General features: G+C 35.1%; 1 protein-coding gene across 2 annotated transcripts in view; it reads left to right on the top strand.

Moving 5' to 3' along the window:
* Nucleotides 1-12,431, top strand: part of LOC150100543 (protein BANP-like) — a 130,375-nt gene that overhangs the window by 102,419 nt on the left and 15,525 nt on the right. For both annotated transcript variants that reach the window (XM_090401551.1, XM_090401550.1), the window contains one exon: nt 6,645-6,887. In XM_090401551.1, coding sequence (XP_090257677.1) covers nt 6,645-6,887 — 243 coding nt within the window. The remainder of the gene's footprint in view (nt 1-6,644; nt 6,888-12,431) is intronic.

Below are 12,431 nucleotides of genomic sequence, written 5' to 3'. Positions count from 1 at the left end.
TCTTCACATTGGTTCAGTTTATAGAATATGGGTTTTGATTTAGGAGGTGATCACTATTTAGTTTATATTGAAAGGAAAAGTATGTCTGTTTCTTTTTTAAAATAAACAAAATCAGTTTTCAGAGGCCTTGAAGTGTCAGTGGCAATCTCTGAAGAAAACATTGATTCAGCCAGAGAGACATGTTGTGAAGTTATAAGAATTGAAAATTCCAAATATTGTGGTTGTCTCAAGAAGTTAGAGGTAGTCTTTGAAAATTATAAAACTAAAAATTCCTAGTTAGTAAGTAAATTGGCAGATTCCGTGAGGGAATATAGAGAAAAATGTAAGAAAGCTGTGTGTTAAAGTGGCTAAACATGAGAATTATAGTACCCATCAGTAAAAAGAGAAATAAAATGAATGCAAGAATTACAGAGAAATTCCTTGCTGAATGTTGTAAGATTTATACAAGCATACATTGAAATGTGCTTAAATAAAAAAAAAAAGGGGGGGGGGGAAATGGTGAAGAGAAACTTCAGGAATAAAGATGTGGTTAGTAGGGGTGTGAGGACTAGATTTATTGCTTGAAGAGTTGTGAATGAGTGGAATGAGTTTGCTAGAGTCCATTGTGAGTGCTTTGTCTGTTAATGGGTTCAAGGAGAGGTATGATAGATCGTGTGGATAGATTAGGTCTCCTTCTTAATGAGTCTTTGGACTCCATGGAGGTGCCTATAATAATAATATAACAAATTTAATGAAATAAATAAATATAACTCTACAAGTTTCATAAGTCGTAATTGGATGTATTGGGAGAGAGAGTCTTCAATCATAAATTTGAAGTATCTGTCAAACCTGGTAGCTCCACACATAGGAAAGAGAGATTCATTTGTAAAGAATAGCTTACATTTTATTGAAATGGTAAAAGATTTCAATTTAAAGCCTTCAGACATCCTAGCAAGTTTAGATGTAATCAGTCTTTTCACCAATGTAAATAGGGGTGACACAGTGAATCTGCTTCGATTACTTTCCCACCAGACACAGTCCTATTTAAACTCGGAATATTTCAGAATAAATATAAGTAAAAAAAAGGACTCCCATGGGTTTCCCCCTATGGGGAAACATAATCCATAGGAGGAACCTCTTCATGGAAACTTTCGAATCAAACACTATTGAAAACTATCACAAGAAAAATATCAATGTAACATAACCAAAACTTGGTTATGTTACATTGATATTTTTTTTTTGTTTGGTCAGGAACAATGGATGACTTAATTTAATTTAAAGATTATCTAAACAGCTTGCATGTTCACATAAAATTCACTCTCGAACATCACCAAAAAATTAACATTCCTGATCCTTCTTGAAGTAAACAAAAAAGATTGGCCTTTTTAGTATATAGAAAATCTATTGCAACTGGAAGGTTTTTACATGCTGCTTCACACCATTATCCATTACAAAAGATAGGCATGATTAAAATATTGAGATAGAGCATATGACGTTTCCAGTACGTCAAACAACACAAATGAAGAGCTGTGCTACCTGAGGCATACTCTTGCACTCGATGAATATTAGTCCAACATGATCCAGCCCTTGTTTGATAATTTTCAGAGATTGATTGTTTTCTATTATGCGAATTGTTCTTAAATTATATTTTCTGATGTCGTTTTTGATTTAACCTTAAGGGCTCACTTTAGTGAGTACGGGCATGGCAAACCCGAGGTACCTGATGCTGGACCATGCCTTACTTCATGTAATATATATCTGTTATATTATTCTGTAGACTGGTCCCTCCTCTTCTTTCTTTGCTTCTTTCTCCTCTCTTTGCTTCTTCCCCCTGATGCTATTAGAGTATTCGAGGGCTAGGGGGTGAGTCTTTCCTATCTTGCTAAGTCATTTCGTCTTATGTAGCCACCGAAGGAGACAAGCTAGCCTCAATAGGTGCCGGTCCCAAGCCCGGATAAATGCGAGGGTTGATGTCAGGAAGAGCATCCGGTCGGAAAACTTCAGTGCCAACTCAAACTATGATTATGAGTCAAAGAGAAAATGATATAAGGGCTAGGGCATACCCCTTAAGCGACGCGCAGCCACATCGCCCTACAGCTGCGAGAAGTGGACGAGGGCTACCGCATGAAGGGTGGGTGCGGTTAAAGAAGCAAGCCCAGCAGGTGGAGAGGATGTTGCGAGTGGGAACACTGAATGTTGGAAGCATGACTGGAAGGGGAAGAGAGGTGGCAGACATGATGAGGAAGTTGGACATTTTATGTGTGCAGGAGACAAGGTGGAAAGGGGGAAAGGCAAAGGAACTGGGAGATGGATATAAATTGTTCTACTCTGGAGCGAATAACGAGGGAAGAAATAGTGTAGGAATTGTGGTGTGTGGCAGAATGAAGGGTGAAGTACTGGACGTGGGTAGAAGGAACGACAGGATCATGCGAATGAAATTGGGTCTTGGAGAAGAGCAGGTGGTCGTATTATGTGTATATGGCCCTCAAGTTGGTTGTACAGCAGAGGAAAAAGATGAGTTCTGGAACGTGTTAGATGAAGAAATGAGGGAATTGGAAGAAAATGAGTGATTGTCGGAGGAGACTTGAACGGGCACATAGGAAGACAGAATAGAGACTGTGAAAGGGTGCATGGTGGCCACAGAGTGGGAATGATGAACCAGGAAGAAGAGAGGGTTGTGGACTTTGCAGTTTTTGGCTGCAACAAATATGGTATGAGGGAGGACATGAAAGGGTTACTGAAAGTAGCAAAAGTAAAGAGCAAGAGAGTTAAGATAATGAACCTGTTGACACAGTATGACAGAGTTGAGAAAGAGGGCTATGATATGATAGTGAATGAATCGGTGCATAGGCTATGCAGGAGGGACTTATATAAGGTGGGTAGTTTGCATTTGTATGGATTTGACAGGCTAGTAAAAGTGTTGTTGAATGAGGTAAGATTGGATGTGCAAAATGAGGGAAACTAGAAATTTTTAAAAGGGGGAAGCTGTTGAGTGAGTGAGTACACAGATACCAGGTGGGGCAGTTGGATGTAGAAAGTGAAAAAAAAAACATGCCTAAGTTACTGCTGGTAACAAACTAGAATGGGATGGTTAGTATAAAGTGTAAAGACAGTGGTGGGGCCTGAGGGACCATTGACTTTATGTACACTAATGCCACGAGTATTTTGAATAAGGTGGGGGGGGGGGGTTGACATTGGGTAGTTCATCTTGGCCAAAGATTATTGACATAAGTGAGACATGGCTGACAGATGATGATATAGTGAGTGGTACAGAATGTGAAGAGATTAGTATTCAGGCAGGATAGAGATAAAAGAATGGGAAGAGGGGTATTGCTGATAGTAGCTGAACTGCAACCAAAGAGAGTAGAAGTTCAATTTTAGGTTAGTGAAAATAGCATATTTGAGGCCAGCTAGTGTAAGATACAGTAGTTTTATTCAAGAGTAGAGTCTGATAAAAGGCTTGTGACTGGTAGCATGCCTAAATTTAAGCAGGGCAGGGCTATATTTTTGGGCCACTACTATTTAACTTGTACATACATTATTTAGAAAATTATCTGATAGGAACCATTCAGTTGTTTTCTGCTGATGCAAAATTGGGTAGAACAGTAGTCAATAAAGATTGTTAAAATTTTGCAGGAATATTTAAATATACTGGTGGTATGGACAAAGGAGAACAATAGATGTCAGTTTAATGTGGCAAAGTGTGAAGTTATGCATTTTGAGGTGAAAAAATTATCACTTGTGTACCATATCGATGGAACTGTACTCCAGGAGATTGATGAAGCAGGAAATTTGGGGATATTAGTGGATAGCGAGTTGAAGTTTAAAGGGCATATTGAAAAAGTGGCTAAAACAGTTCATGAAGATTACTTAGTTACTGAACACACTGATGAGCAGAGATAAGCAAGTTATGTCTCTTTATAGGGCCTTGCTGAGACATCCCATTTTGACTACTGTGCACAGATCTGGTCACCTGGGTTTCTTGAGGAGATGAATGACGAAGATGGTGGCAGGTCTACTGAAAGTGCCTTATGAGGATAGGTTGAAAATTTGTGGCTAACAGATATTGGTTTACAAGCAGAAAAGGGGTAATATGTTTGAGACATTTCTTCAGTTAACACGAAAAAACAGAAGTGATAAGTAATACTGTTTTTTAAGCCATATATTTCGACCTGAATATTATAGGCCATCATCAGTGGTGATGATAGTTAATTATTAAGTAGAACACAAGTTGAATGCTTGTTTAAAGAAGGCACTGAAACCTTATTTCACTATCCAAACTGAAAACAGAATGACTGCCTCTGTTGGAGATATGGGAAAGTCTTATTTTAATTACACATCAATAATTTTATTTATTTATTTTTAATAGCTAATAAATTATCATTATTGCAATATTTCAACAGTTATACCATTGTATTGTTTTATGTATAACATCATGCGGCTCTTACTTTTTCAAATCAATCCACTGTTCATGTTCTACTTTGTAATTAACTATTGTCGCCATTGATGATGGCCTGTAATATTCAGGATGAAATATATAGCCTTAATCTATAATAATATTACTTATCCCTTGTGTTTTTTCGTGTTAATTGAAGAAACCTCTCATGGCACAAGTATCTCTTAAACAACTATGATTGAGACATTTTCAAACAGGTCTGGTGGTGAGGGAACTAGGGCCATCCTTCAAAATTTAGCAAGAGTATAGTTAGCAGTGGAGAGTGTTGAACGAGTTAAATAGGTGGCCAGAGTCTGTTGTGTTTGCCTTGACTGTGAACGAGTTCAAAGTGAAGCATGATAGTATATTATGCAAATATTGGATAGTGCTGAGCATAATGTTTAGGACCTCTCTTGATGAGTGTCGAAGTACTGGAGTTGCCCATGTAATATTATACAGGGTGTTTCAAAGAGAATGACCCGATTTCAAATAATTATATTTAATAATGAAAATGTGGTACAGTTACAAAATGCCTTCTGTTGACTAGATGCCATCTTCTCGTTAACTAAGCGTAGCAGCTATTTGGGCACTAGTAGTGGCATCTAGCGGTCGTCATATCAAACTCTGGGCCAAGGCCATTCAAGTCCCATTCATTTGTGGTTCATGGTTGCAGAGATATACAATTTTCAAATTGGGATGTTATTATTATAATGTTATTGTAATGTGAACCTCATAATAATATTTGCATCTTATATATGCCTTTTATGATAATAGCATTCTCTCTCCCTGCTTGCGTGAGAGAGAGATGTCCCTTATGAAAATCAGATCCAGTGGATTCAGAACTTAGGAAATTCTGCATAAACCTTCAGAGTGTAATATACATTATATAAGTTCTTTGAGTATTTTATATGATGATATTTTATATTTATATGTATATTATTACATTCTATGTTTTATATAATGCATTTATTTTGTATATTTTTCAATCGTTTATTCAAAAAAATATGATATTTAATATTTTCCTTCTTTAATTTCTTTTAAATTTTTCTTTAATTTTTCAGTTAATATCACTGCTAAATATTACGCTTAAACATAAAACCTGGTTCTTTAAGTGAAGTCTTTTATCTTGACTTATCTAATCAGCAGGGGCGAATTCTCCATGCTTGCTGCGCAAGCTCATTACTCGAGAAAGAAGTAATATTTATTTGTTAATAAATGCATGCATTTATAAGCATTCCATTTAGGCTTTTATTTTTGTAGACAGATGTCTTAAGCTTGCACGACAATAATTGAGCTTTGCGTTGTGTATCAAAGGCTGATGCTTGCTCGTCTAGTCAAAGTTACCTTGGCTTGCTCAGTTGTCGGAGCTTCCAGGTCCTCGCTACAGCACTGTGATTTCATGCATGCACATAGCCATTTCCCCTCCCTTCACATCGTCTTAAACACAGGGCATACGCAGTCAAAGTAGCTTCAGCCAGCCTTTACAAGTGTGCATGTTGCTTGTGAAAATGAAGTTACAAGCAACTTTTTATGACGATGTTATTGACCAGTTTATAAAGAACTGTAGGGTAGAATTTGTATTCAAGTAGCTAAATTGAAAAAAGATAGAATATCATTTGTAAAATAAATGTTGTATTTGTATGATTAAATGTACATAAATTTCTAAATATATAGTTTTAAATGGTCAGTAATTCATTATTCTGCTAATCAGACTTCAATCACACCTCTCACTCCCTGAATGATAACAAGAGCAAGCCTGAATTTCAAGACCAGTATTCGCCCCTGCTAATCAGTTATCTTATTGAATTAGTTAAATGAAGGTATCCACTTTGCTGACTATATGTACAGAGGAGCAGCAGTGTTTTATTGCTATGTCTCTGCACCTTAGTGGTAGACTTAAAGTGTATGTTTTGCCACAGAAAAGTGGCAAAACATTGGATTTCAGAAGTGCTTTCAAAATCCCTTTTTCCACTGATTAAATGACAAAGGTGGCAGTGATATGTGGATTTCTTCTTGGGTGAAGAAATCCATTTAAAATCAGGGTTGCAGACTATGTTTGTTGAGAAATAGTTTGTTATTGTGTCATTGTTTTGATGATGTTTTAAAATAACTTGCTGTAAAGCATGGGTGAAATAAGGTTATATAAAATGTTAAATTTATTATCTAGAAGTACATTGATGCATTACAAAAGAAAATGAATGAAGTCAGAAAATGCTTTTCTTTTTTGCAGGGAAGTTTTGCTTCTCAGAACCAACAGGAAGCATCTCCAAGCATAAGTAACAGTGTTGCTTTAAGTCCAATTGAAGGTGTAATAACTGGTATTACTACTGTTACTGGAGAGTCGGTGCTCACTGCCATGAGTGATGGAGAAATTTCCGATATAGGAACTCAGTCTGGGTTTACCTTACATTCTGGTACTGTCGACTCTCCTTTAGATCAGCAGGAATTAGCAACAATAATGCAAGAAGCACAGGTGTGAAGTTGATAATTAGGTTACTTCAGCTTTTATAGAATTCTCTTTCAAGTTATTTTTTGAAAAATAACCAAATATTGATAACATAATCACTCAAATAGCCATTCCCCCCCCCCCCCCCATTATCATTGAGAACAGATAAAACATGTATCACATCATTATCTTCCTCTTCCCTTCATAGTATTAGGCTTTGCAGCTTGTTCACAATCCACTTGGTCCACTGTTCTCAAAAATTTCATTTCTTCTGATGTTATTATTTTCATTGTCCATGCTTTACTTCCATGTAATGTAACAGGTTTAGCTCTCATAATACAAGTAGAAACACACAATTGTGTTATTCTGTTTGCACAGATAACAATTTCTGCTTGTGCCTCTTCTGTGAATTGGCAAATGCAATTCCATGACCAAAAATATAGGTCAAAAATGGAAGACCAGAATTAAAAGCTATATACTTTTATTAATGAAAGAATAGCAACTATAAGACTGAAATAATTTAAATTCATGATGTAAATGCTGTTACCAATTCTTTTTGCTTTCTTCCTGAATGAAGCTCATGACATTGAACAAAATATATATAGGAGTCATAAATTCTGCTTAGTTTCTCTTATGTTACATTATTTCCATTTTGATTTAAATGTTCTCCATGTCTACATACAATCTGTAGTATACTTAGGTTCCCTACTCTGGCATTAAAATCTCCTGCATTAAATTATAATAAAAATAATTGTGTCATCAGCTTCTCTAAATCATTGCAAAATCTTTCTTTTTTTTTTTTTTTGTTGTTGTTTTTCAATCCTCAGGGACATATATTACTATTATTGTTGGATGGCCTCTTTCAAATTATGAATGCCAAAATGAGTCATATACAGCATGCACATAATATCATGTGTCTTGGTTGCAGCTATGCAAGGAGGAGGAAACATTATTAGAGTTCAAAGAAGTGGGTATAGATGTATAATTAATTAATTAAAAAAAATTACAAACAATTAACAGCAATCACTATCAAAATTTAGAGATAGGCATACAGTCTTTAAGATGAAGATTAGGATGGTGGCATAGTGGCTTCACATGATTCAAAAAATAGATGATCAAATTTGAACCTACTATAGAGTATGGTTCCAGTGAACTCAAGACTAGTACTGATGGCATGAGAAGCAAAGCCTGAACTTTCAGATTTTCCAGAAATCTTATCTTGTGTTCTAATTGTATAATTGTAGCAGAAATGGCAAAGATGACAAGAACAGGGAATTTTTGTAAACACCAGGCAAGGATAGATGTGATAATGTATCTTGATAGGCAGTAAGAAAGATGAAAACTTCTGGGCTGGTTAGAAGGTGGTGTACAGATTATATCTGCAAAGAGTTCCTGCTGTTTGTTCAGATGGTTCTTTAAGGTAGGGTAGTATGCAGATCCTTTTGACATCAGACTGCAGTCTAGGAGAGGGATGATAATTATCAATTATTTTCCGTATTGAGGTTTTGCTGTATTCATTAAATAATATTTTATTTTATTTAATTATTCTAATAGAAAAGACTCAGAAGAACAAATTGTGTATTGATAATACCTATTTTTTGTGAAAGATGATGATGTGAAGATGTGTGGATATATCTGCCCATAAAGGATGGCTTCCTTCAATATTACTGGCAGAGGTATGATGTATTAAAGTATCCAAAAAGCGAAGGCTGTTGTTAGATTTGCATTAAGTATTGAATTTAATGCACAGTATATAAGGAGTTAATTTTATCCAGAAATTGAAGTAGTTCTGTTTCAGAGTGAGACCAGATTGGAAAGATATTCTATAAAACATAGCTGAATATGAGGTCGAGGCTAAATGGTGTTATACCAATTCTGCTTTCTCTCTGAATGAGGCTCATGACATATTGAGCAAAATATATAGGCATAATAAATTCTATTTGGTTTACTCTTGCATGTGTGAAGCCAATATCTAAAGCATTATACTATGTTTTACCTGCATGTCTCTATTAAACATCTAGTAAAATGGAAATAAATTGAGAGATTTCTCAATTTTATGAATTAAAAATCACAAACACTTTTTTCTGAAAAAAAAAAAGATATCCATAAATATAAGTGGTGCATCAGGGGACTACAGACAATAATTGATTATATAGTTGCTAACAAAAAAGCTATCTTCAGAAGTAAGAGAGACAACAGTTTATAGAGATAATGATGCATATTCTTCTTTCCTTCAATTACTTCAAGTACTTCCTTCAGTTCTAACTGCTGACTTACAACTCAAATAAAGACCAAGTATATCAAGCAATACTTAGTCTTTATTTGAGTTGTAAGTCAGCAGTTAGAATTGAAGTACATGGAAGATGGTTTAATGTTAAATCTGGTGTCAGACAAGGATGTACATTATCCCCTCTGTTATTTCATTATCTGTATGGATCACATTATGAAGTGGTATTAAACCTGATATCAAAATTGGAGATGTTAATGTCAGCTCTTTAATTTATGCCTAAGTAGCTGAAGTAAAACATTTCAGCTGAAATGTTTTACTTCAGGCATGATTTTTAATTGAAGATGGTAAATTAAATATAGAAATAGACAACAGAATCAATTCAATTGACTTTGTAGGATGTCAACTGAATAAATTTATATAGAATAAGAGAGAAATTAATCAAAACACTAAATTAGCTGTATATAAGACAGTGACCAAACCAATTTTAACTTATGGATCTGAGAGCTGGGTTAGAAATAAAACACTTGACCAAAGACTAGAGACTGCAAATATGAGAGTCCTGAGAAAGATTGGGAGCATGAACAGATGGCATCAATGGCAATATCATATTAAAAATGAGGATATTAGGAAAGAACTTGACATTATTAACATCCAGGAAAGAAATCAGACCATGCAGAGCTAATCTTAGGTAGTATGGTCACTTAAATTCTTTCTTTATCCTGTATTTCTAATTGCTTTATGTAAGACTGGTATTTATCCACTGTACTTTACAACTGAAAAAAATTGTGTAATGTGCAAGATTTGGACTTTTGGAATCTTATCTAGTCCTGATGTTTTTCAATGAGTACAGTCACAGATCTGTAAGTTGTTATATATTAGAGAGAGAGAGAAAAACCCACAAAATCTGATATACTTCTGGATGGGATAAATGGTCATTAGGAGAATGCAAGAAGTTGTTAATTTGCAAACTTGATGGAAGGATACTTGTTTGTTTACTGTACTTCTAACTAAACCTGTACAGTTTTTTTTTTTTTTGAAACATTTTATATACAGAATGAAAACTGTAAAAATGTCCACTTGCAGACATCGGATGAAGACAGTAATAATTATCTTAGTAAATACATATTATGCTCTACACCTACACTAAACTGTTTAATAAGTTTTAGGTAGCATAATTGTGGTCAAAGTGTTGGAGAAATTGATTTGGAATAGAATACAGGATTGGGTTGATGTACATAAGATCCTCTATGCTGGTCAGTATGGATTCGTGAGTATGGTCAGTAAGGGCAGGTCTTGTTTTAGCAATCTGCTTATATTTTATGATAAGTTGATGAATGTGTTGCATAAGGGGGAATTCGTATACAGTGATTTTCATAATGTTTAACAATATAAACAACACCAGAAGAGAAAAAAATACATTTATTTAAACTCACTAAATATGGCAAGTCAGGACTGTCAGACCATGCTCTGGATACTCCTTCACATTGGATCAGATGGAGAAAAACATCTATATTACATAGAAGTTGCTACAGGTCTGTAACAACTTCTATGTAACATAATGGTTTTCTCCATCTGATCCTATGAGAAGAAATATTCAGAGCAGGTCTGCCAATCCTGACTTGCCATACAGATGATCGTGGATGTAATTTTTGTGTTCTTCAAGGCAAAGAAATGGAGAAAATTATCTATATTACATAGTCATTACAGGTCTGTAACAACTTCTATGTAACATAATGATTTTCTCCATCTGATCCTATGAGAAGAAATATTCAGAGCAGGTCTGCCAATCCTGACTTGCCATACAGATGATCGTGGATGTAATTTTTGTGTTCTTCAAGGCAAAGAAATGGAGAAAATTATCTATATTGCATAGTCATTACAGGTCTGAGAGGCTATTCTTAGGATCAGCATCAGCTATGAAGCACTCTCCTAACCTCTACAAGTATGGTTGCATTAATCTACCAAAGACCTTTTAAGCCAGACTTCTCTGAATTAACTTTGTAGTTATCTGACCCATAGAGAGTGCCATATAAAGCCATTAGGTGTCTTTATATGGCAAATTAAATTTAAATCGTTTCTACAATTATTTAGTTTAGTGCCATGTGACTGTCACAGTTATCATTGTACTCTGATGATGCTGGGTAGAAAAGTAGCAAAATATCAGTGAGTTGAATAAATGTATTTTTCCCACTCTTGGTGTTGTTTATATATGTTAAGCATTATTATGAATAAAGAATGACACCTAAGCTTTTCTTTATATATATATACATATATATATATATATATATATATATATATATATATATATACGCACGCACACACACAGAGATTTTCTCAGATTTGCAAAAGCATTTGATAGATTACCAGATCATAGATTGGTGTATAAGCTGCAGAAGATGGATTGGCTTTCTTCCTTTTCTGAGACATTGCTCCAATGTCTCAGAAAAGGAAGGTGACTAGTAGCATGCTTCAGGTTCTGTTCTTGCACCTCCCCCTACTATTTAACTTGTATGTTAATGATATTTCATGTGGATTGACTGAGGATCTTCAAATGTCTGCTAATGATGCAAAGTTAGAATTATCAGGAGTATTGCTGATGTTAATTCTCTACAGGAAGATTGGAATAGACTTAGCTTCTAGAGATGATCCAAAGATGAATGACCAAAGTGATATTGGGACTCTGGAGTTGATTATGCAGAGTGGTTGAGGAACTGTAGATTACAGAGTTTGGTGGATAGGAGGAAAAGAGGAGATATAATAGAGATCCTCACGTTAGTTAGGGATTCTACCAGATTAATACAGAAGGAATTATAAAGAGTAGGCATTAAAATGGGAAGAATGAGAGACAATCTCTGGAAGCTGTATAAAGATGTGGTGGAGACAGGTGTGAGGAGTAAATTTTTTACTTGGAGAGGTCTTGGTGAGTGGAATGCATTGCTGGAGCACATTGTGAATGCAGGGAGTGTATATAACTTCTTCCAAGTTCATATAAGGAATGCTGTTAATGATGTCTGACTGCAGATTAATTTGATTCTCTAATGGACTGAGTTAATTCTGCATGATTATATGTGTCCGTTAACAGTTTGCATTGAAAATGACCAAGAAACTTGGTCGTGTTCACTGCCAATTTCAAAATTAATAATTTAAAAAATTTTTCCATCAATAAAGAATTACATAAGTTGATGATCTTTCTGTATAATTCTAATTTCTGTAACTTATGCCTCAGTCTTATATATTGCCTTCCTGGTTGACTAAGTGATTAATCTACCTGCTCTCCACTCACAGGTAGCAGGTTTGAATCCTTCTGTGGAAATGGATCTCTGTGATTGTCTTTAGTGGGA

The sequence above is a fragment of the Typopeltis vanoorti genome, chromosome 12, assembly GCF_054136105.1.
Source record: "Typopeltis vanoorti isolate ZY-2024b chromosome 12, IOZ_Tvanoo_1.0, whole genome shotgun sequence".
Lineage (NCBI taxonomy): Eukaryota > Metazoa > Arthropoda > Arachnida > Uropygi > Thelyphonidae > Typopeltis > Typopeltis vanoorti.
The sequence above is the reverse complement of the archived record's forward strand: the minus strand, read 5'-3'. Positions and strand labels throughout refer to the sequence as shown.